Raw genomic sequence first — 27376 nt, forward strand, 5'->3', positions numbered from 1 at the left:
GTTTCAATTTACTTAAAATTCTATGTTAAGCTGCTTCGACGCAATCTACATTGTAAAAGTGCTATAGAAATAAACATGGATTGAATTGAATTAAACATGAAGCTAATTCCCAAGAAAAAACCTTAGTAATCCTTAGTAGAATTTCAGTCTGGATATTTTGTGTTGCCTTAAACAGTATATTTCTGAAATCCCTAAATGTGAAAGCATTTAATCATACATCAGCACTATTTCTTTACCCCATCACAGCTCTTTTGTGAATTTGCCCGTGAGCCTCGAGAACAACTTGTATTTCTTTGCACGTCGTTCAACAAACACAACTGTCACATTTAGCCCGCCGTCAATATCTCCTCCCCGGCATTGCGTGTCATCTAGAACAACATACAGAGGAGTCCGACAAATAAACACAACAACCTGGAGTCATTTGAAGGGATTTGTGGTTTGGAAGATTGTGATAAAGGGGGGAGTGGGCTATGCAATGCCACATCTGACCTGTGGCAATAAGTGCGTTAGTCATCTATGATTCATGTCAAAACATACTTAATGTATCAAAGATATGAAACACTTTGACAGCTGCTATGGAGAACGAAATGGTTTTCAAACAAAACAAGCTGTTTTCCTCCTCCCCTCCTCCTCACACAATGGCTTGCACCGGTGGACTTATGACCATAAACAGTTTATGATGAAATGCCGTAGCACTTAATTAAAACAATAAATCCAAAGTGTGCATTAGTGGCCCCCTCCTCTCGCCTCACTGACCTCAGCTGTGTCCATTCTGAAAGCGTGCAGTGCATCACCGCGGCCGGGTGAGTCTGGAGACCAAATCGCATTCTGCGTGCCCTGAAATGATGCCACAAATGTGTTCTTATTACTCTCTCGCTTTCTCTTTCCCTCTCTCTCTCTCTCTTTGGAGATAATTTAATTCATATTTCACTTGTAACACAAGGGATATGTGACAGAGGCCTAATCACACACACAATAGAACAAAGGGGTTGCTTTTTTGGAAAGCAGTCTAAATTCTCTTTGGATGTGCAGGCGCTGGCTTTTTATCCATTTAGCAGCGCATTATGAAAAGCTTTTTTGGATTGGATAAAAGGACCCATAGTATTCATTAGGATTTCACTCACAGAATTACTTTTAAAGTGAGTCTGCAGTGTTTTTTTTTTTCTGAAGTTGCTTTGCAAATTCTGTAAAACTGCTGATCTGTTCACGGGTAGAATGACACTGCTGTGATCTCAGCTTGAGGACTGGTGCCATCACACTTATTCCTATTCACAGTTAAATTTTTAAAACTGAGAAGTAAACCTGTGATCACATGCAAGTACTTTGATCTTGTTATGCCTTTTTTTTTAAACCCATATTTTAATTATAGATATGATATTTTGATCAATTGTCTTGTTGAACAATGTTATACAGTTGAGGACAGAAATATTTCAAATATTGCTTGAGAGATATTTAATGAAGCAAGGACATTTTCATTATTTCATCATTATTTCATAATAATAATTTCATCATTATTATTAATAATAGGATATTGTTTATTTATTTATCATTATATATATATTTTTTCAATATTTTCTTTTCTTTTGGAGAAAGCATTATTTATTTTATTTTGACTGAAATAAAAGCAGTTTTTACTTTTTTATATACACTTTAGGGTCATTATTAATTGCCCCTTAAGCAGTTTTATTTTCTCGATTGGCTACAGATCAAACCACTGTTGTCCAATAACTTGCCAAATTACCTTAACTTCCCTAATAAACCAAATTAACCCTCTTGTCATGCTCACATCCCGCCCCTTACTTTAGTGTTACCGGTCAAAACTGACCGGTCTGTTTTAACTGCTCTTAAATAAATTTTTATTATAAATGGCAACCATAGGGCCAATGTTTTCTTTACAAATATTATTGAGAATATTCCATTTTCTATTCTAAAAAATAAATCCCTTACAAAAGCTAATACGTATTCTAATATCATATATAATTCATATAAATAAATAATAAGATGATTTATTAAGAAATTAAATTTAACATTTATTATTTAGCAGAAAACGAAAAAAATCATACTTTAATAATAATATTAAATTATGATGACGATCATTATTATTAATAATAGGATATTGTTTATTTATTTATCATTATATATATATTTTTTTTTTTGAAAAGTCTACTTTTACAATTTGACACTTGCAAACCACTGCAGAAACCAACAGGCTCATGTCATATACAGCACAGATACTTAATAAATAACCCACTATAAATAAAAGCATTAATGTAAGCTAAGTTTTTTTTTTCACAAGCTTTGGAGATGTAACACAAATCCAGCTTTTAAATAATAGGTCACCTGTAGCTTGCGTCATCGCCACGGCTTTGTTCAAAATGGCATCCATGTTTAAAAAGTGCAGTGCGAAGGGAGCACAACTGTAAAAAATACAGATCGCTAAAACTGAACTGTAAAAATTCTTTAAAAGCAAATTACACCTAAGAGAGATGACTTTAATGTTGTTGTTTTTTTTTTTTATTATTCCAAGTTTAAATGTTAGAATGTTCAAAACAAATAAGGCATAGGGGGAACAGAACACAGTCAGGAACTATGTTTCTAACTACTGCTCCTGAGGTGTAGTTGCAAGCATACAAGTTTGCGCAAAGCTTGCAAATGTTTGTTGGAACGATAAGTTTGGGAAACAGCAGATCAACAAACTATGTTTGTAACAACCAAACTTGCAACTTTAGTAGGCTAACGATGGTTTTCAGAAACGCACCCCTCAATGATTTATCAACCAGCAAAGCACAAACAAAACGGTATCCTTTTTTTGTGTACTGAGTGCTCGAATTGTCATTCAGTCCTTCTATTGGACCATATTAGTATACTAATGGAGAGAAAAGTGACTGAGGGTTTAGACAGTAAGTATGGACACAGAACTAGCACTAGTTATACTTTGGTCATTTTCGAGCGAGATGCTAATGGTCTAAACCAATAAAATAATTCATGCTAAGCTAAGCTAGACCCAGAGATTGGCTGAATGGAGATTGTCTGAAAGAAAGAAAGAAAGAAAGAAAGAAAGAAAGAAAGAAAGAAAGAAAGAAAGAAAGAAAGAAAGAAAGAAAGAAAGAAAGAAAGAAAGAAAGAAAGAAAGAGGAACACACACATACTCACAGATTGGTTCACATAAGACACCTGTAGTCTGTGCGAAGATATGATACATTGTTTCATCAGGCAGTTAGTTCATGTGCGTTCATGTGCCAGATAGTTCATGGGCGTAAATCTGATTTAACAGTAGGGGGGGGGGACAATAAATATAAAATTCATGTCAAGCATTTTTTTGAAGGGGACACAAATAATACAGCCAAATTTTACTAATAAAGATATGTCCCCGCAGTTAAAATGGTTTATTAGTATAGCATGGAGACTTCATCATTATGATTATTCTCAAAGTTTTTCTCAGGTACAATGACAGAAAATTTTTCTTCAAAACTATTTATTGCAATGTTTGTTGTGTTGTTTACAGTCAACAGTCTGACTCCTGAAGCAGAATAAATGCAGGAAAATACATTTTCCATACTCATAATAACTAACTTTAAAACGTTAAAATAACCAATCATATTGTAAATCAGTGAGCCTGTGAAATCTGTTAAACAGCCACAACTCAGAAAACATTAAAAAAAAAATTGTTCACCCCCCAAAGAATTATAATTATCGCTTCAATAAAGCACAACACCCTTACCTGACACTGTACATCTCACTGACCCTGATTAACATTTTGACATTAGTATTTTCATAAGCACTCAACGGCTTTAGCGTTAGCAACAAGCTAACGTTAACTAGATAAGTAATTTTAATCGCTAATACAGCAGATTCATGGACATTTACATCCTTAATCAGCATTTTTGCCGCAACTATATATATATATATATATTTATATATATATATATATATATATATATATATATATATATATATATATATATATATATATATATATATATATATATTTATTTATATATATATATATATATATACCCTATGGGTTTAGCTATATATATATATAGCTAATATAATAGTATAAGTAGAAAGACATTTAAAATGCATTTAGAAACAGTTGAGTTCCCCCTCCCCTTCCTTAGATTGGTTCGGTCCACTCTGTGCTCACTTATCTCACCTACTCAAACGCACACACGTCGGGTCTGTGGCTGCGACGATGTTACTGTTGTAAGTAGGGTTTTTTAACCCACCTTAAAGCGATTCTCCTCAATGTAGTTAATACAGACTCTTGCATAAATTATATATATATATATATATATATATATATATATATATATATATATATATATATATATATATATATATATATATAAAAATATATATATATAGGGCAACACTCGGATGGGTTTTAATCAACCCTCAGGTGTAACGAGGTTGATTAAAACACTCAAAATTCAATGAAGGAGGTGATCATCACTCTTATCTGTTCAAGTGCGTAGTGTGGGGGATATCATAAGCCCTTGAGACAGTTGTATGTAAAACACAATATTTATGAGTGGCTCAAGTTGTAAAACGGTCAGATTTGACCCAAACACGACTGAAGATTAAGCCTTTAAAGTGTGTTTTAGGCTGAAAACTAGTATCTTGAAAAAATATCTAGTCAAATTTAAGGTCATTGTGGCAAAGACAAAAAAAAATCAGTTTTTAGAAATGAGTTATTAAAACGATTATTTTTAGAAATATGTTTTTTTAAAAAGTCCTCTTTCCGGGAAAGAATTAATATATATACAGTATTTAATAGAGTTAAATAGGGTTTTTGAATCTTCTGCAATGGGTTTCATTCCATCTCATTCCAAGCATAGCAATAAAACAATGTCTTCAAATTCTGTCTTTTAAAATGCCACATCCACTGGTACCCCAGCACTGTAGCGGCTGATTATGTAGGTAAATCATTTTCCAAGTCTAACACAATGTATTGTCTATATTATGACAACCACTAAAATGCTAATCTGTCATGCAGTGAACAGTAAGAATCATTCATGCATTTTCCCTCTTCTGATTCTCAAGATAGTCTGAAGTCATTTTCGTAACGACATGAATCATTATTTTTCTTCGCCTCCAGGCTGTAATCCACTGTAGTTTTAACACTTCATTATTTCCTACAGGTAGAGCTTTTTCCCTGATAAAGAGAAAAAGACAGATGTCTGGTCTGATTTGAGCAGTAAAATAGCATATCGTGATGCCTTCAAACTCAGTGTACTAAGGTTATGAATGACAGAACTCATTCATTTTAAAAACTCTTTTCTTTTATTCCTTGTGTGCTGTTGGGGATGTTTTCAACCATTCTGGGTTAATTTTGAGTCTTAATTTGGCCATAACTTTTTCTGTGTTTCAGCTAGCAGAATGATTTCTAGTGACAAATCTTATTTGACACATATTTTGGGAAAATGCTTTGATTTTTTATTTATTTTTTATTTTTAATGATACACTCTGGGAAAATGTATTACCCTTTTTGAAATGTTAGAGATAAAAACATCCACTAAATAATTAAACTTTTGGAAAAATGCATCAAATGCAGCTTTTGGCAGTACATGCCAAAAAAAAAAAAAAAGACAAATGTGTACTAAACATTTAGGAGACTTCTGATGTTGATACACAAATGCCTGGAGGTGTGACATTTACCTGGCTACATCAACAGACACCAGCAGTTCAGGAATGAAGAGGGTAACATGTAGGTAAGTGATGCACAGGAGAGATGAAGAACCGTGAATCTGTTGTGGTGGACACTTGCAAAGACTCCATATGACATTTCATATACAATCCAGTAACAGCGCTTATTTTTTTATTTTTTATTTATTTTTTTTTTTTTTGCACAGGCCAGACTAAAGTGCCAAAAGATGATCAACAGTAAGAATGACAAATTTTACCTCTTCCCAACAGGGAAACAATGATTGCATGATTATATTGTGTCTTGGTTTTGTAATAAAAAGTGGTTATAATGTAAGTCAACGGGGCAAAAACAGCCCCAACAGTAAATTAGGGTGAAAAAAAGAAAATCTTATGCTGTACAAAAATTAACAATGCATTAAAGGCAATGTTGTTTCTAATCCTTCACTTGTCCAAGACTGTAATAAAAGATTTTTTTTTAAATTATACTTTTTATATTAAAAATAAGTCATTTAGAGTGTTTTTCCCCCACCAAATAAGTGACATAATTTATGAATTTGGAAATTAAAGTTAACATCCAGCATTTTAAAAAAAAAAAGAAAGAAATTTTGTATTTTTTTTATCAGGACTGAGGTTGATTAACAGATTCATGGAAAAAAAAGGTGAAACAGCAGTGGATGTTTTCATCCCGAACATAACAAAAGGGTATAGTAAATTTGAACAGTGCACAAGGGTTATTTTATAAAAGAACTCATAATATATTATGTTTATGTAGGCCTATGTGTGTGTATATAAAATCTACCTTGCTTGTTTCCTAGTCTTTCATTTTATTAATTCATTTTTATGACACATATAAAACAACAGTGCTTTGACCAAATTGCTGTATACTACTAAACATTTATTTATTTTCCTTCAGCTTAGTCCATTATTTATCAGAAGTTGCTACAGCGGAATGAAACGCTTACTATTCATACACCCAAACAATCCACACAATCCACAAAGCCAACCAACCCAGCTGGGACCAGACACTGATCTTGCTGTGATGCGACGGTGCTACCCACAGAGCCACTATGCCAACCCACTACTAAACATAAAATAAAAAATCGCGAATGGAGAAACAAGAGGCAGAGTGTGGTCCAAATGCAGCTTATTTAAACAAGGGTCAGAGTTTATTTAAGTTACGTTGCAGCTACATGCCAACTAATTCTCATTAGATTATACCAAACTAGACTGTTACGTTAGGGTTAGTGTAAGTTGACATGCACTTGCAAAGTTTCTTATAGTCAATAAATGTCTGTTGAAAGAGCAGTATCAACATATATTAAGCAGACAGTCTACTAATATTCAAATGGCCTATCAAAATAAAGTGTTACCTCAAGGTTGAGACAGGTGGCGAAGAATCACAAAACAAGAGGAGAGTCAAAAAACACAGGGGAAGGAAATGAAAAATGTTTCTAATGACAGCAACACTAATCAAGACTCAATGGGTCTGTGTGTGTATTTATAGTCCATGTAATCAGTGATATTGTCCTTCAGCTGTGAAAAATCTGTGTGAACTTGAAACCGGCATGGGTATGATGGAATTTGTTGTCTAGAAGGATGATAGAGGGAGGGCTCTCCTCCAGCCCATGACGGCAATTCTGCTGGCAATCACAACAACAATATCGGGACATACTGTACATTAAAATAAAGATAGAGATATAATTTAATATATATTATAATATGTAATATAGTGATATATAATAACAAGTGAGTCTTTTAAAAGTGTTAAGAGTAGGAGAAGCTTTAATATGGAAAGGAAACTTATTATTTATTGCTTTTCTGGAGCCGGCTGCCACTGCAAAAGCACAATCATCTATTCTCTTTGCCATAATGACAGTATATATTTTCGCTAGATATTTTTCAAGACACTAGTATTCAGCTTAAAATGTCATTTAAAAGGCTTAACTAGGTTAATTAGGCAAGTTAGCATAATTAGGCAAATCATTGTATAATGATGGTTTGTTCTGTAGATATTGCTTAAGAGGGCTAATAATACTGACCTTAAAATATTTTTTTAAAACTGCTTTATTCTAGCCAAAATAAAACAAAGACTTTATCCAGAAAAAAAAAATGAAATACTGTCAAAAATTCACACATACACTACGGACAATTTAGCCTCCCAATTCACTTGTACCGCATGTCTTTGGACTGTGGGGGAAACCGGAGCACCCGGAGGAAACCTACATGATTGCAGGGAGAACAAGCAAACTGCACACAGAAATGCCAACTGACCCAGCTGAGGCTTGAACCAGCAACCTTCTTGCTGTGAGGCGAAAGCACAACATACTGTGCCACTGCTTCTCCTTATAGAAAAATATTAAATACAAATTTAAAAAGAGGAAAAATCAAGAGAAGCACAAAATGGAAAAATTTTGTTGAAATTCTGTAGGTTGTATTTTTTTTAGATTTTGCTTGAATTTAATTGTATTATCTTTCAATTTCTAAATATGTTTTGGACTAAAATATTATTTTAATAAAACTATCTGTTTAACAAAGCTGTTTTGTTTGAATAAACCAAAATACATTGCCTATATTCACTGAGAAATGGAAACAAATAGTCATTTTCAAACGGGGTGTACAGTTCAAAGTGTGTGTGTATGTGTTTGTGTGTGTATTTGTGTGTGTGTGTGTGTGTGTGTGTGTGTGTGTGTGTGTGTGTGTGTGTGTGTGTGTGCTAAACTTATAAAAAAAATCTAAATAAAAACACTGCAAAAAGAAGAATGTGTTATAACACTAAATAAATTCTAAATTAGAAAAAGGTAAAAAAAATAAAATAAAAAAGAAAGTAAAAAAAGTACCACTATAGTGATTTACTTTATGTATGCAGGCCTGATATTGATAGGACTACACTTGTGAGTTAGTAACCACAGCAAAAATATATATTTTCTGTCTAAAACATGATATTTTAAAATTAAGTTTTGTGCAAAATGATACATTTGTACTTGCTCTCCCCTATTTCATGTATGCCATATATTGGCTTTAATTTCTTACTGAATACACTGTTTGTGTATTCAGTATGTGGCATGTGTAATCACCTGACAAATCTAATATTCTTTATTTATTCAGCAAATATGTAAAACAAGGTAACAAGAACATAGATGAATAAATTAATTAATTAATAAAATAAAATAGAATAGAATTATTAAATAGAAACCACTCTGCTTCTCCGAACTCATCTATACATTCATTCATTTTCTTTTTGGCTTAGTATCTTAATCAGGGGTCACCACAGCAGAATGAACAGCCAACTTATCCAGCATGTTTTACACAGCTGCAACCCATTACTGGGAAACATCCATACATACTCATTCACACACATACACTGTGGCTAATTTAGCTTACCTAATTCACCTATAGCACATGTCTTTGGACTGTAGGGGAAACCGGAGCACCCGGAGGAAACCCACAGGAACACGGGGAGAACATGCAAACTCCACACAGAAATGCCAACTGACCTTCTTGCTGTGAGGCAATCATGCTACCCACTGCACCATCGTGACACGCTCATTTAAAAAGAAATGTTAAAATTATGCACAGTATTTTAGGCACGTTTATTCACCCTAGCCTAAATAAAAAAAAATAATAAAAAAAACTTAAATTAAATTAATTAAATTAACGTCAATGCCTATTTTTTTCTTCTTTTATTTAATTTAATTACAGTAACTGGTCAATTTGTAACTAATTATGACCAAAACTTTTCTTGATGCATTTTATTTTAAAATTGTTTCGCCCACATGGGTTCAATGCAAGTCTATATGTGTATATATGGGCATATATTGTTATATACACATGGGACCCACATACCTTGACTATGTTCAGTCCATGGCCACGTATATCCCGGATACAACCCATATAAGGGGCCCACATATGTCGTTATATGCTGGGTCGTAGAGTTCAAATAAGAATAAAAATTTTAAAATAGCACCTGGCTATATTTAATTTAAAATAATAACTCAAAAATGAGGTAATAGGAACTTCTTTACATCTTCTTATATCGATGATGTAATAAGTACAATGCAAAAGAAACATCTTAACGTCATCTTCAAGCGTAGGCTGGTGTTCTGTGGCTGATGTCGCTTTCCATGGTCACATGACCTGCAGCCAGTCACGTGATCGATGCTCCATTCTCGCCATTTTGAGTCCAGAGTGAAGCACTTTTTTCACCCCAGGAATAAAAGCAGCGCATCACGAGCAGCGAGGCCAAAGATCAGACACAACTGCTGCATCAGTAAGTAGCGCTCGGGAGCTTGAACACTTGCATGACTCTGGGCTGTTTATTAAACGGCGCAGTTGCTTTTTACAGCTCATGTTGAGGAGTAAAGTGTGCATGTGTGTGCTGCTGTTGTCAGAAACGTCCTGCCCCTTTCTCACGTTGCATCTCCACGGTTATCACGGACACCATGTTGTCAAACACACACACACATACTGCTAACTTAATCTCAACTAGATCACACAGATTGAATGAGATTGTTTGCACGTGTTGAGTTTCTGCCAGTGGGTCTGTGTTTTTAAACATCCGTCAACTCGTCATAAATTGAATTACTGTCGAACAGAAACACACAGCATGTTTGTGTGCAACCCCTTCACTATTGCATATCTTTACTTATAGGCTACAAACGAATAACTTTTAACAATCTAAACATTGTACATATAAATTAAAAACAACTGAGCCCCAATTGATTTTAAAAGGACACTTAAAATAAATATAATTCAGCAATTTTGTCTTGCCCTCATGTTGTTCCAAACCTGTACCACCTATGTGCAGGTTATCCATACTGTACACATGACCCGGTTGTAAAAAAAGCACACAATACATAAATAAACAAATTAAAAACATGTCCAAAATCAGTGCTTTCGAAATATGGTAAACTAAACTGATTTGTTTGTTACCAGTACGATATAATTGTCAGCTGTTTAATAATTCCATGTGTTCATACTCCACGTGTCTTTGTTTTGATACAGTGTATTTCTCTATAACTTCCCTATAACTGTAAGGGGGAAAATGCAGAAGTGTAATGAGGAAATGTTCTACAAGTGGACATAAAAGTGAAAAATCTATTCTTAGATTAGTAAGAAGTTATTCATAAATTACATATGTAATGTGAGTGTATGTGGGTCCCATGTGTGTGTAACAATATGTGCCCATTTATATACATATGGGACTTGCATTGAACCCATGTGAGTAAAACAATTTTATATTAAAATACATTGAAAAAGTTTCGGGCGTAATTAGTTACAAATTGAACAGTGACTAACTAAATTACTTTAAAAAAAAAGGTATTGCCATTAATTTAATTAATTTCAAGTTTTTAAAATTAGGCTAGAGTAAATAAACTTGCCTAAAATACTGTGCATAAATTCAACATTTCCGTATAAATGAAGGTGTCACGGTGGCGCAGTGGGTAGCATGATCGCCTCACAGCAATAAGGTTGCTGGTTCGAGTCTCAGCTGGGTCAATTTGCATTTCTGTGTGGAGTTTGCATGTTCTCCCCATGTTGGCGTGGGTTTCCTCTGGGTGCTCCGGCTTCCCCCACAGTCCAAAGACGTGCTGTAGTTGAATTGGGTAAGCTAAATTGGCCACAGTGTATGTGTGTGAATGCAAGTGTGCATGGGTGTTTCCCGTTGTTGGGTTCCCGCTGTGTAAAACATATGCTGGATAGGTTTTGCTGTGGCAAGAACTGACTAATAAAGAGACTAAGGCAAAAAGAAAATGAATGATTCTTGATATTATTCAAAAATGATCCCTGGTGGGGGATTATGGTCTGATAATTTTGTGATTATTGACACATTTACTGTGCAATGTCCAGCATTTTACAGACTATACTTAACAAAGTTAATGGAAAAAATGCATGTGCATGAAATCAGATGCTTTTAGATTAATCACAGCTGAAAACACCAGACTTTTGTTGGATTCAGTGACAACCACACATTCTTTCATTATTAACAAGTGTAGATATGATGTAAGATATGCATATCACAGCTTCAGTGATAATAACAGGGTACTTGTGAAAGTGCAAAATTTGCACTTTCATACATGTTTTGCTTTGACAATAAATGATTTGAGAGTGTGAGATGCTCTGAAAAGTATTTGTGAGTGTCAATGAAAATCCAATGAATATCAAAGGCTAGCATGGTTTCTTTTGTCCTAGCCTATCCAGTAGATAAGTTACGGAAATAAAACTGAAATAGATGTAACTTTAGATGGCACAATGTGTTTTTGTCATGCCACTTGTATCTTTGAACCTCAATAGACTTTTTTACATCTACATTACACACTGCATGAAAGATGATATTCAAAAAATCATAACACAAGCACTTTAAAACCATCTCTTAAAAACCAAAGTGATTTCTGCTTTTGTTTTAGAAACCACTTAATCTGTCATTGGAAAAAAAGGAAACAGCTGATGTACGAGACAGTAACTAGTGTGTGATATTTATAGATTTGTGAAGTAATGGCTATTCTTGTCAATATGTAAAGATGCCTCTGCTAGTTGACACACACTAAGCTTCAAAAGATTGTCAAAGCATTCCCCAACCAAATAGTTCTGCACTATATGTTTGCTGGCAGTAGAGATACTTGCTCAGTTGTGTTGGTTCTTATACCTTGTGTTGTTGCCGTTTTAGGAATGGAAGACAGCAGTGGTGTTGCTGTTCTTGTGCCTCACTCTAGAGGCCAGCAGGACACAGTCTTCATTCCCGACAGATGTCTTCTTGGTGTCGAGGACCAGCAACGCCAGCAGCAGAAGCAGGCCGCTGACTCTCTTATTCAGGTCATTGAGAAGCTTAGCAAAATTGTGGAGAAGCGACCCAGACGATGCACCATCTCTGGGAAAAAGAGACCCCCAATTACTTGTGCTTCTGTAAGTGTTCCAGACATCAGGGATGACACTAAAGGGACCACACCTTCTAAGAAACCCAGAGAGCAAAGGGATGACCGCCTGGCATCCAGCAGCACAACTGGGCACTTGATCAAACAGGGGCCTTCAAGTCCAGGTGCCCGGACTGTTACGTGCTACCAGTGCAGTATGTGTCGATTTATATCTCCTACGTTGGAGCAGTTGAAAGAGCATCTGCTCTGTCATGACGAGCAGCACAGCGACCTCATCCTCATGTGTTCAGAATGCCAGTTCACTTCAAACCACCAAGAAGAAGTGGTAGCACATGTAAGACTCCATCTGGAGGAGGGCGACCATGCAAGATGCATCCTAGATGAGCAAGGAACAGAATTGGCAAGAAGCGTGCACCAGAAGACAGCGGTTTTGAGGGCAATCAGCTTGGAATCTGAGAAGACGTCCACACCGAAGAAGTGGTACAGCTTTGAGCAGGGTCGGTACCGTTGTCTCATCTGCAACTATGAATGCAGACAGCAGCGTAATCTGAAGACCCACGCATGGAAACATGCTGGCCTTGTTGACTGCTCGTACCCCATATTTGAAGATGAGACCGAATGTCCTGAGACTTTACAGAGCGCAAGTCCTCCTTTAATTCCACCCTGTAAAGAGGACACCATTGTTGTACTTGCAGCAGTTGGAGGAAAATCCCAGACCCTGCACAGCTCCTCAAGCCTGCAGCTAGAGCTTTGCGCTTCCCCAGAAATGAAGCATCATGAGGAGACACAAGCTTTGAAAACAGTGGAGACCAAAATCCCAGTAATCAATCACCTTTTTTCTTTTAAAGACTCTGAGGAGCGCTTGATGGAGGTCCAGGTAACACCAGAGGCGCAAATGGAGCTGGAGTTGGAGACTGATAGCCAACACGCAGTCTCTGACAGTCTTCTTTCTTCAGCGCAGAAGATTATCAACTGCAGCGGCAACAGCGCCGGCCATGTTAACGTCATTGTGGAGCGACTTCCCTCTGCTGAAGAACCAGTGTCAAGCAAATCTCTGCTCCTCAGCCCAGAAGTAGGAGGAGACAAGACTCTTCTTGACTCTGAGGAGCAAGAGTTAGAGAGCCAACACCACCCTGTGTACTATAAACAAAAGGAGGATGTTGTGATCTCCTGGAATGGAGAGGATGGACAACAGGGTGAGGAGACAATATCTTCTGGATCTCCCTCAGATGAAAATGTGCCACCAGTTCGCAGGAGGACTTACTCAGAGTCTCTTCGGCTGCATTCTTTGGCAGCAGAGGTCTTGGTGGCCATGCCCATGAGGGCCCCGGAGCTTAGCAAGACCACTGCAAAAGGTATACATGACCTGAGTACTCAAAGCCCTGATACAGGTCAGAGAATGGTGGAGACTGACACTGCCAACCCTAAATCATCCTCAGGAGAGCTCAATGGTGGAGAATCAACTGCTCTTATTAACCTTGGCCTCCAGGGTTCAAAAGATTCTCGAGAAGTGCTAGTCGAGGGACCTTCCAAGGCAGGCATCAGCATGTCTCTTTTAACAGTCATCGAGCGACTGCAGGAGCGTTCTGACCAAAACACTTCAGACGAGGACATTCTAAAGGAATTGCAGGACAATGCCCAGAGCCAACACGCTGGTGGAGTTCCTGGAGGTGTTGCTGTGTCTGGTGATGTTTCTACTGCAGACAGTCTGGTTGAATACATCGCTGGGAGCGAGAGGCCCTACCGCTGTAGATTGTGCCTCTACAGCAGCGGAAATAAGGGCTACATCAAGCAGCACCTACGTGTACATAGACAGAGACAGCCCTACCAGTGCCCCATCTGTGAGCATATAGCCTGTGACAGCAAGGACCTGGAACGTCACATGATCCACCACTTCAAGCCCCGCTTGTATAGCTGCAAACAGTGCACAGAGAGGTTCCATTACAAGGTGAGGAGAGAAATAAACCTGATTGGTGGAAATAAGCATTAAAGTGATTGTTCACCCAAAAATTTAAATTTACTCATTATTTACTCATCCTAAAGTGGTTCCGAACATTTATTTTTCCATTGAAAATGAGTGCGTTTCTGAAAACCATCATTAGCTAACTAAGGTTGCAAGTTCCATCGTTACAAACGTAGTTTGTTGATTTGGCATTTCCCAAATTCATCGTTCCAACGATCATTTGCAAGCTGCGTGGAAAACTTGTACGTTTCCAACTACACCTCTAGAGCTAGAGTTAGAAACGTAGTTACTGCTTGTGTTCTATTTCCAGTTATCCCCCCTATGCCCTATTTATTTAGAACATTGTAACATTTAAACTTGGATTAATTAAAAAAAAAAGTGATTGCACTTGAAAACATTGATGTCATTTTGAACATAGTTATGGCTCGTGGCGAAAGCTATAGGTGAGCTATTATTTAAAAGTGGAATTTCTGTTACGTCTCCAAAGCTTGTGAAAACAAAAAAATGTATAGCATACCTTAATGGTTTTAATTTATAGTAGGTTATTTATTAAGAAATGTATCTGTTCTGGAAATGACATAGGCCTGTTGGTTAAAACATTTCTGCTGTGGTTTGAATGTGTCAAATTGTAAAAGTAGACTTAAAAATTAATAAGGGATGTCCTACTTAATAATAATAATTTAATAATAATTATTATTATTAAGCAGGTTTTCTTTTTTTAATAAATGCCCTACTGTAAATTACAACCATTAGCCTAATGATTTATATGATTTATATATGAGATTAGAGTGTTAGCTCAGTGGTTTTATGTTTTAGAATAAAATATGGCAAATTCTCTATAATATTTGTAAAGTAAACACAGGCTCTCTGTGCTGTTTGCATACATTTCAATTAATATGGAAAATGGGTGCATGTTTTTATCAAATTAATATTGGATTTATTTTTTTAATGCATGTGCATGTAAAACAACATAAATTGCACAAAAAAAGTATGCCGTTTTTCTCTAAAGAAGTTATTACTCAACACCATTTAGAGCATCATTATGGACGTTTTACATTTTAACTAACATGGTTCAATCAATCTGCGACAAAGTAGCTACGGTTTTGGGAAAAACTCGTCACTACATTGTTTTTTTTCCCCAAACAATGCATTGTACCATGATAGTTCAGCCACGAGTTATGTCATTGTTTGGGAAACGCACAGAAAAGAAGATACTTTGGAGAAAAGCTGACCAAAACCTGTAATCATCGACTTTCACAAATCTTAAGGAAATCAATTGTTACAGGCTTCCAACATTTTTCTAAATATCTTCCGTTGTATTCAACAGAATAAAAAAAACTCACAAAGGTTTGAAACAAGCACATAATGAGTATTTCCAGACCACTGACAGCATTGACAGACAAACTCTCGCTTTAATAAAACAAGAACACTACTTGTTTATATTCTGTCAGTCATTAGTGCATTTACTTCACCTAAAAACAAATATTGACATGTACTTTCGTGTTGTTGTACATATGAATGACTTTATTTGTTCTGCAATTTATTTATTTTTTATCTTGACTGTTGATGACATTTCTTCCAATTTTTTTTATTTATAGCTTAAGACAAAATCATTTTAGCAATATTATTTGCATATTTTTCAACACAGTACCAGTGCTTTAACTTTTTAAATGCCAAACAAAAGCATCTTTTTATTTGAACAATTGCCATTCTCAAAAAAAAAAAAAAAAATTTATTTGAAATGAAGCAGACCTTCAGCTTTCTAAATTGAAAACTACACCAGCTAAGTCCAGTAAATCCCCAGAGAAACTGAGAATTTTTAAGTGGTATCTTACATTATCCCACCGATATTACACAACAAACAAGGTAATTACAAGTTTAAAGTGACATGATGATTAGTAAATGATGACAACGCAATTTTGAATAAATTAACAATTTAAAAAGTATTCTCAACTGCTCTATATTTTAGTCATTTTTTTGGTAAATATTCTTATACGTAAAAGATAAAATAAATTTTTAGTGACTAGGGACTGATTAGATGCATATTTTCTAAAAACAGTTATCAAGTATCTATTTACTGTGTTAATTAGTGTCTATTTTGAATTGATGTCTTAAAATAGACTACATAATCATCATGTGTCTTTTCATTTTCTTAGGCAATACATATTTAAGCTGTTCTGAATCATTCAGTGTAGGTAGCAGGTATTAATTCTGCTCCATGTACTGTATATTGGCTTACTGGAGTTTCTAATATTGGAGTGCCTCTGCTCTCTCTTCCACTGCCACTTTATTAATAAACTTCCTCCTTATGAAGCACTGATGATGGTTTTATTAATACCTCATTCAGAGTCAGCTGAGGAACCACGAGAGAGATGGACATGGGATAGACGACATCAGCAGTTCACTGACCCACGCTGAAGAAAGCACAGCAATCATGGAGGAATCAGCCAAGATGACAGATGAAGGTGATAATGGAATGAATATTCAGCTTCACATAATAAAATAAGGCATTCGCTATTCAGACCAAATGTTAAGAACCACACATACGTTGTCCTTATGGTCAGATTAAAACAGAAGTGATAAATAATCTTCCAGTCATGCTTTTAAACATACGAGTTTAACACGTGTATGCATTTTTTGTTAATTTGGCTTTTGAGATTTGAATATTTAATCTTAAAGGAACCCTCCTCTTTATTTTTATTTGAGAAATGGGCACATATTATAATTACTCTTGAATTAAATAGTTTGGTTTTATCTTTTTCAAATCCATTCAGTAGATTCCGAGGTATTGCAGGAGCCCTTTTAGCTTAGCATAGATCATTAAATAAGAACTAAACTATTAGGATATTGCTGAAAAAAAGTGTTTAGATATTTTTTTCAATTTAAAACTTGACTTTTCTGTAGAAATGAAAAGTTGCTATTTTCTAGACTGATGTGGCTAGGAACTATGCTTTTATTCTTGCGTAATAGTCACAGAACTTTGCTGTCGTATGCGCAATGATATTACAATGTTACCTCATTACCTAGCTGGGGACTTTTTTCAGGCACTGCGTAACATCATCAAGAATATAATTTCAAGATTTTCGAGTGAGATTCTAATGGTCTAATCCAATTTAATGATTTAAGCTTAGCTAAAAGTGCTCTCACCAGACCCAGAGATTGGTGGAATGGATTCAAACATGGTAAAACTCAACAGTTTAACTAGGGAGTTGTAAAATTAGCCTATTTCCAAAATGAGTCGAGTGTTGCTTTAAGCTTTTTTTTTTTGTGAAAGGGCAAGGTTAAGAAAGTCTAATGTTTAGAGAATTCTGTAATTCATCCCTAGAAATCTACATGCACATACATTCTAAACATGGCATAAATACATTTGCCAAAAAAGTTGTTTGTGTGTGTGTGTGTGTGTGTGTATGTGTATAAATATACACACACACACATATATTTATATATATATATATATATATATATATATATATATATATATATATATATATATATATATATATATATTAGGGATGCTCAAAATAATCAATTAACCGTTAACCGAAAGGGTGCGTTTGTAACCGATTAATGCTATCAGTTAAACGATTAAAAATATTATTTTATATATTTTTAGTTTGGCTGCATAAGGGGCCGATTGAATGCGCCTTTGCGTTAAGAGGGGCATCTTTTGCACGCGGCTCATCTCAGAGCAGCAGTTTGTGTTGTCAAGACAACTACAGAGAACTTTTGAAGAGCATGGTTTCAGCTACATTCATTCTTCCATGGCGGGGACTAAAATGCATCCCTTCACGGCTACATTACCCTTTCAAAACATTCAGTTATTGTTGTTGTTTTTAATAGGGGATTATAATCGCACCAAAACGTATTAAAAGGTAAGTGAATTATAACAGCGCAAACTTTTCTTTAACCGTATAGTGCTGTGCGCTGTTTAACACTTTGGGGTTACGTGCTGACTGACTGACAGGTGCGCGATGCGTGAGGCCAGCAAACACAATGAAGCTTTCAGTTAAGATGAACACAGTTTCTATAGTTATACTTTATTTATAGATAAAGGTATATCTGCATATAATCAATCTATCTTGCTGGAGTTTATAGCCGTTTCGCTTTACTTCAGGACGCATTAACGCCGCTCTGAAGGTCTAATCGCTGTTTTAAGTTATCCAGAGCTGGATGAATGTACAAATCCTGAATATCACAATATTATTAAATATTACAATTGTAACAACACAGACAGCAACACTTTTGCACAATCGATACGCAGCTGATTCAGTCGTTTCATAAGAGGACCGCGCTTCTTCTCTTTTTTTTTCCTTGTCAACATAAAGGCAGTGAGATGCGCCTTGTTTTCGGCCCCTTCAACTGCAAGACATACTTAATTTGCGGGACGATAACGTATAACCCGTGTCATATTTAAACAACAAAACTGTTTACAAAAAGTCAACATATGCGCGCGTTGTTGTCTTTTCATCACGCAGCGCGCACTTGAACCTTGAGGGAGAGAGAGGAAACCATAGCAAAACATAATCTTTAAAATAATGATTTCTATTAAAAATGTAAAAAGGTTTTGTGATTATAATAATAACAGCGGGGCATTAAATAAATGCATATTTTCCGTGGAGCAAGCAATTTGAGGAAGTCTGCTATTTTTATTTGACGGAAGAAAAAAAGCAGCCTATGCCGGTTATTAAGAAGAATCAGTCAGTATTTTCGTTTTGTAAAATAAATTAATTATTTAAGTGAAAATAATTTAGGGCAGTCCTATTCATTTTATTTAGATTATTCTGCTCTTCTGTGCTAAACACTGCAGGTGCGTGAAAATACTCTATTGTTATGTTCTATTATTAATATGCTAGCATATAAAATTAAATCAGTATTTTAAAATGCAATATTTAATGTGTCAGACACAAAATAGACACGTCAATTTGTTTAATATAAAATTAATAGTAATCTGACCAGTTAACCGTTAATAACCGATTAATGAGCGGCGGTTGTCGGTTAGCAAAATTAACCGAAATGAGCATCCCTAATATATATATATATGTGTGTGTGTGTGTGTGTGTGTGTCAAACATATTTAAAACAAAAATCATTTGAAATATTAAACTAATGTATCTATAAAAAAATTCACCACATAGCCCTAAAATCTGAATCAATAGTCTTTAGACTATGTTAGTGTCATTCAAAATTCTTGATTTCACAAATTTTTGGGGGGTAAATAATATAAAAAATGGTTTATTAATATGTTTATGTATTTAGATTAAGATTTATTAAGACAATAAAAAGACCTATTTTAAGATGTTTTTTTTTTTATCATAATGTTATTTGAAGCATTCAAGTGCACAGTTTTAGTTGAGTTAATATGCTTACTAAGCATGAAAAAAATCACATAATTTGATTCAGATTCAAAAAATGGACACCTTATCTTTGTTTATTTACAAAATTAGTTGAGTAAATCTTCTTTCAGTGTATGTTAACTGGAACAAAAATATTTTGTGATTTTTATGGTTACCCATCAACAATTATTCATCAACATGGTTATTTAACACCTTAGAGATTGTAAATATAAATGAATTAATTGATATAGTAACAATTTTACATTATTTATTCTAATTTATATGTATTTTCTATCTTGCACAGATCCAGTTGGCGAGCAGAGTGTGTTCAAATGTGACGTGTGTGACTACACCAGCTCCACGTATGTTGGTGTGCGCAACCATCGGCGAATCCACAACTCTGATAAACCCTACAGGTTGGAATTTATTTATTAATGAATTAGCAGAGTGTTTAGCACAGAATTAATTTATTAATTTAATGATAATTTATTTATTCACTGTTGTCTTTAGTTTTAAAAACAGAGAACATAAAGCATCTTAAGCTTAAATACATTTATCTGAAAGAAAAGCATTACCAGTAATCACCACAAGGGTGCAGTGGTACAAAGGATAAGTCTTTCCAGCTCACACTTACTGTGCAAAGGCCTTAAACTATAAATACACATGAGTTTGTTCTCTTTAAACGCACATACACAAACCTGCTCACATACAAGCTCACATAAATACCTCAAGGTCCCATTACGGTCTCTTTGTGTGTGCTGACACGTCTTGCTTCTGTTCTGCTCACCGTGATCATTTCAAACAGAGCTTCTGAGAGAGAAGCTCCTTTTAACACAGCCGCAGGATCCATTCAAGGGCCAGGATGTGTTGTGTTTGCCGCAAGCAGCGCTTTGAGTTCCGCCTTTTTACAAACGGCCTTTCAATGCTCTTCAAATGTAGTACTCCAAACACACAGCCGCGCACACAAAAAGCACAAATTACTGTGAAAGCAAACACAATGCCTGACCCCACTTGGCAGGTGCTCCAGAAGGTCTTTTTTTTTCATAAACCGTGGCCTTGCGCCGCTCTAATTGTTTATTCTGCACCGCACGACCCCTGTAGGTGCTGCAGCTGTGATTTCGCCACTACTAATATGAATAGCCTGAAGAGCCACATGAAGAGACATCCGCAGGAACACCAGGCCATGCAGCTGCTGGAGCAGTACAGGTGAAGAGCAGACGGCGTGGAGGAGCCGGTGTGCAGAATTGTACTCCTCACGGACGTGGCTCATATAATCCTCTGTCTGTGTTACAGGTGCTCGCTGTGCGGTTACGTGTGCAGCCACCCACCCTCTCTCAAATCCCACATGTGGAAACATGCTGGAGATCAGAATTATAACTATGAGCAAGTCAACAAGGCCATCAACGAGGCCATTTCCCAGAGCAGCCGGTGAGAATGCCCTTTAAATGTATATACAGTTAATGGGATTTGTTTTTGTTTATTTGCTTTATGGTTTTTGATTTTCGGTTAGGTGTTAAAGCTAATATCTTATGGGGTTTTTCCTAATCACATCAGTACTGCCCTTTAAACTTAATTTTGCAAAACAAAATGCTTCAACATTATTTGATCTCTTAATGTTTATTTGAAGTTAAAATGTTTTTTAAGTTATAATTAATACATTTGTTCAAATATTAGTAAGCTTAATATTGTTGTTATTATTATTATTGCTACTATTATTAATATTATTATTATTATGATTATTATAATAATAATAATTATTATTATTATTATTACTATTATTGTTGTTGTTATTGTTGTTATTACTATTATTATTATTACAATTATTATTATTATTATTATTATTATTGTTATTAATAATATTATTATTATTATCATTATTATCATTATTATTATTGTTGTTGTTACTATTATTATTATTATTATTATTATCATTATTATTATTATCATTATTATTATATTGTTAGGGGTTCAAGTAGGGTTGTAACGGTATGAATTTTTTACGGTATGATAATCGTCTAAAACAATACCACGGTTTGACGGTTTCGCGGTATACGGTATGTTACAAAATAATAGAACAGTGAAGCAAATTTGACTTTTTCCAAATAATATATTTTCAGTTACTATAAACAACACCACTTACAATGAACAAATAAAAAAATAAGAAAATAATAAATAATGTGTCAAAGTCCAAATAAAGTCCAAATAAACATGGTGCAAATCCTCAGTAAAAAATAGATATAAATATTTACTATACTATAAATAGTTACATAACGAAACTAGATTCAATATGGAACATCCTTAGGTTTTATGTGCCAGCAAGGATATGGTTGTCTGTGGATATGGATTAGGTTGTCTGCAATGCAGACAAACAGCTGCACCTTCATTTGCGTCTTTTGAAAACAGCAAGAGCAGCAGTTCGTCTTTGCTGTGTCACTGTTTTGTCATGTTTCTGTGCTGCTGTGCATGCAAAAGTACTTAGTATGAGAATTATTTCATGCAAAACTTTTTTTTTGCGTTTTATTTAGCCGCGCATAAATGTATGCCTATCTCTCATTCCGTGTTGTTCAAAAAGCTCGTTTTTGGTCCACAAACAAAAGCGAAACCTATGCTTATTGGTTGTGATATAGCGAGTTTGAACCAATCTGGGCATGGAGGAGGGACAATGCATCAATGTATCGTGTCTGGTTTGTCCGGAGACACAGTGACGAGCGTTTCTTTGTCAAATCAGCGTTGTCAAATTTTGATGACGTAATCGCACTGATTCCGGAGCCTCCGGAGCCGCGAATGTTATGTGATACAGCACTGGAAAGCTGAGATTCTCTTCTTTATGCCAATCTTTGAATTGTATGAATCGGATCAGCGGATCAAAAGTTATTAAACATTTAAGAGCAATACTTATTTTAGCCGCGGGCGGCTGTCTCGGTCTTTAAGGGTTAAAACCGTTGATATGCAATTGTTCATGGTATGATAATCGTGCACGTTCAAATCGTGGTAGACCGTCATACCGGTATATTGTTACAACCCTAGGTTCAAGCTTAAAGTGTCAATTTGTTTAAAATATTAAAGTGCCTGAAATGTAACACACAATACATTTTTTGTTTGTTGATTTGAAAGAAAGAAAGAAAATTAAATTATTAAGTTTGATTCATTACTTGAATTGTTTTAATGTACATTTAAGATTGAACATTTTGTTCTGAAATAAAGCTAGACAGGTACCAAAAAACCTTTGAACTATCAGGATCTGTTATGCCATTGAAACAGTTGGGATAGGTTACATTTATTTGAACGGTATTGTTGCATAAATGCAGTTATTTTAAAATAGTATAACACTGCAGTTTAGTATATTAAATTAAATTCATTTGTCTGACGGTAAAGACTTCAGTCCTATGTGTCCATAAGGGTCCATTATACCACATGGTTGATAAAATTCATGAATATGTATAAGCTTACTGAATTTAACTTGGTTGATCAGTGCATATTTTAATCAATCAAATTATATTTACCTTACCGCTAACCCGAAAACTTCATCGGCCCCTTATCATTTAATTACTGTCAGTCTTATTGTCTGTGATTTAAAGAGATAGTTCAGTCAAAAATGAAAATTTACAGTTATTTTTCTCACCCTCAGCTTATTAAGGAGACTTTTTACTTCGATAAAACATAATTTTTTTTTTTTTGCCAAATCCATGTTATTGGTGATTCATATGAAGCAAGTCCATGATAATCTGTTTTGAGATTAAAAATAAAGACCAATATTGTTAGCTTTAATTCACAGCCTGGGCAAACTGTTCGTTCTGAGCTTTCAGTTTCTTGATGAAGCATGCACGAGCGTGTGCTCAGACAAAAGGTAACATGCAAGGATGAGAATTTTTTAAAACTTTTCTACTGATGATTTACTACAGAAAAAAATGACCTACATTTTGAAAAAAATTAGAAGAGTTTGATTTTTTGGGGTGAGTTATCCCTTTAATGCTTTCTTGCATTATTAGTTTGATCACTGAATTGTCATGAGTTTTTCTTTGGAAGTTTAAGTCAAAGATGCCTTTGAAATGTCTTTTTTTCTTAGTTATTTATTTCATTTTATTATCTTAGTTGGTCAGTTGGTTGGTTTGATGGATACATAAAAAACCATAACACATTAACACACACACTCCAAATAGTAAGAACAAAATAAATAAATAATACTTCTTTAATAAATGAAGGGATCAAATAAGTCACAACTTAAAAACACAGTTCAAGCTATCATCTATCAAAGACACATTATAAATCATATAGGAACTGACTGTGTATGTATGTGTATGTGTGTTAGATCTCCATCTGTAAAGTCGACACCTGAGCCAGCAGTCGAGCGTCCTTACATTGTCTTAAGCAGAAAAGACAAAGTGTGCCCTGAAGGGTCTTCAGGTTCAACCGGAGCAGAGGGCAACCCAGTGAGTGGGTCGTCCACCAGGGATCAGAGTGGCGGGACTGTGGCATGGCGGAGCAGCTCTGGCCAAACGCGAGCAGGTATGGAGTACTGTGTGCTGCTCTTTTGCTGCTGTATCTGTGGCTTCGAGTCGACCAGTAAAGAGCAGCTGATGGAGCACATGAAACAGCACGAGGGAGATCTGATCAGCATCATCCTGAGCAAAGAAAATCAGGCCACAGAAACCAGCAAAAGCCAGTGACAAAGTTCACACAAACTGTTCGCAACATTTCTGCTTGGAAAAGCAACATGCACAGTTTCAACACTTATAGTTTTATCTTTCTATCTTAGTTTTGACATCACAGTTAGTTTCCGTTCACGTTATTGACAATTTCAATGAATCGCAGCCAAATGTGCATCAAATGAAATGTCGTTTTAGCAGTTCAGCAAAGGAAGGATTAACATTTATAGTAAATTATGCAAACGTTTTTTTTTTAAGGCATTGTTTACCTCATCTGTTCAGAACATGCGTGTTAGAGTCCACCCGTTATGAAAACGAGGCAGCTTCTCTTGTTCACTGTATTATTATTTATGTCTATGTTTCTTACGTGCGTTGACCTTAAAGGCAGCACTTGCCAATGCCCTTTCTGAGTATAGAGAGGCGGGTTTCTTGCCTTCTGTGTGTTAGTGATATTTATCAAAGTAATTTATTTTATATGCATGTTCCCCTCCGTTATGTTCACACAAATTAGAAAGTTTGGTTCAAAATTATGATCTCTTTTTGTGGTGCTATTGGTATGTTGCTCAGGAATGAGTAAGAGAGAAATAATCTTTGGGAATGTATCTTAACATTTTATATAAACAGTATATACAGTGGATTAAAAGGTTTTCTCATTGAAACACAGCAGATGTGCAGAGTTGGCCCTATTTAAAATTTACTTTTGGAAGCATACAGCAGAAACTAAATGCAAAAGGATCTATGTATATATAGATTATTATTATTATTAATAATAATAATAATAATATTATTTCAAAATCCAAGTCAAAACACAAATTAAAAATGCCAAAACTTGAAGATATTTTATTATTATTTTTTTAATCAGTAGGTTATTATATTTTGCATTATTGTATTATTTTTTCATCTACTGTAATGGTAGAAAAGTTATGATAATTGGGTCATGGTTTTAAAATAGGATTGTCACAATACCAGCTGAATGTTTCATGATACCTGTATTACTGTACATCATTTTTTTGTCAGGGGCTGTTCTGTTATCATAGTTAGTTGAGATTTAAAAAGTTATAATGTAATAATCTGTTTTTATTGATTGTAAATTCCTCTTAATTCAGTGATTTCACAGTATAATATAATTTTAAACATATGAAGAGTTCAGATGCAAAAACCTCTAAATGCCGTCTGAAAATTTCTGCTGAAATTAGTATTTTTTTCTAAGCATCCAATTTTTATGTTCAGTTATTTCATTTTAAAGAGCCCCTATTATGCATCATAAAAGGTCATATTTTGGTCTGATATGCATGCAGAGTAAAAAAAAAAACTCGTTCAGGGATTAATTTGGTCCCAAACCCCTTCTTACCACGATGCTAATCTGCACTGATTGGTCCAATAACCCAGTTTGTTGTGACTGGTCGACTGCGGTCAGAGTGAGACAGATTGAAACGCCCACCATTGCTTATCAACAAGAAGTCAGAGTGCATGTGAGTGTATGTGTGAGCCCAATGCAGGAGTGCATTAAAGCAAACCACCAGCTTATTGCTCTATTCTTAACCATGACAAACATTTAGTATTAATCCACAAAGTGGCAAAAGCTGAACTATTTTGAAACTTGACCGCTGCACGTATGTAGTAACAGCTGACAGTGGCCATAGCAATGATAAACGGCAGTAGATCGTGAGCTCACAAACGCATTTAAATCTGTAAACAAATCGCCATGCATCACGTTTTCAACGTGGATTTAGGCGCGATATGAAAATATAAAGAGTATATAAATATAAATAATCTATAATATAAAGAGTTAATTAGATACAGTACAAGCGGTTACAAGTAACAAAACACAATTAAATACAAAATTTTCAAACAAGAGAAAACAAGGATGCAACCATTTTAGTCACACTTACGGCTCCTACACACTGGGATGCTTTTGCGTTTATCGTCAGCGTTTTACAAGACATTTTTCCATATTCAAACCCAAGCGATTTTCACTGGTGTCAAGCAGAAGAGTATGCAAAATCCTTGACATTAGATGGCGCTACACAATATTAAGCTTCTGACACCCGCTTATAAAACAGAAGAAGAGGAGGAGAGGAAGTTCACACGCTTGTTGGTAAAGTTACTGGTGACTCGAACAAGCATGGATGGTTCAAGCAGCAGCTCCAGCGATGAAATGATTATTCTTTACAAGAGCAATAAGCAGCAAAACGTTCATATCGCATCTTCTTCAATGTGCGCTTGCATTGATAGTTTTGCTGTTTACTGTACCTTCAGCAGCTCTTTGCATGTAAACAAAAGTGCCGATCTGATTGGTGGAGAAGGTTTTGACGCGTCGCGTCAAAAAAACAAAACAAAAAAAAACAGCACAAGGCTTTTTTTTTTTTTAAATGACGCTTTTGTGCCTGCCGTTTTGTGCGTTGGTGTGCATAATATCATTAATGCCCGTTTTTTTGTGGCGAGGCGTTAAACGTCGATGGAAAACGCAAGCAAAAAACGTCTCTGTGTGCACAGGCCTTTACACTTGTGAAATTGAGGAAGAAATTGATCCATGAACTGTGAACAGTAAAGTTTCTGTCAAGCTCTGGCAAAGTCCCATACATTAATAGTCTTTTCTGATCCTTCCTTTATCAAACGGCCGATGAATCCCCCATTGTAAGCGTGTAGATTACTTAAGCACTTGTCAAAAAAAATGATGGTAACAGCATAAAGCTGGGGTAATAATGCTGAGTTATTTTTGTAAAAATAAACTTCAACAACTGACTTACTGGGTAAGGAAAATAACACTAACTGTTCCTTACGCTTCAGAGCACAGCATCTTCGCAACATGAGTTACCCGGGATCTGCTACAGTGTTTGTCTTTCTCTTTTTCTTTCCACAGTGTTTGTGGGCAGGGCTGGGGGTTTAATTTTCCAGAGTTTGCACTCGCAACAAA

General features: G+C 35.3%; 1 protein-coding gene across 1 annotated transcript; it reads left to right on the top strand.

Moving 5' to 3' along the window:
* The first annotated feature begins 9746 nt into the window (after nt 1-9746).
* On the top strand, nt 9747-25122 carry znf507 (zinc finger protein 507). Its single transcript, XM_005166460.6, has 7 exons — nt 9747-9916; nt 12314-14466; nt 16829-16946; nt 20118-20229; nt 20915-21019; nt 21107-21241; nt 24123-25122. The coding sequence occupies exons 1-7, from the start codon at nt 9805-9807 to the stop codon at nt 24478-24480; spliced, it is 3093 nt and encodes a 1030-aa protein (XP_005166517.3). The 5' UTR covers nt 9747-9804; the 3' UTR covers nt 24481-25122.
* Nucleotides 25123-27376: the final 2254 nt, after the last annotated feature.

This window comes from Danio rerio, chromosome 7, assembly GCF_049306965.1.
Source record: "Danio rerio strain Tuebingen ecotype United States chromosome 7, GRCz12tu, whole genome shotgun sequence".
NCBI lineage: Eukaryota > Metazoa > Chordata > Actinopteri > Cypriniformes > Danionidae > Danio > Danio rerio.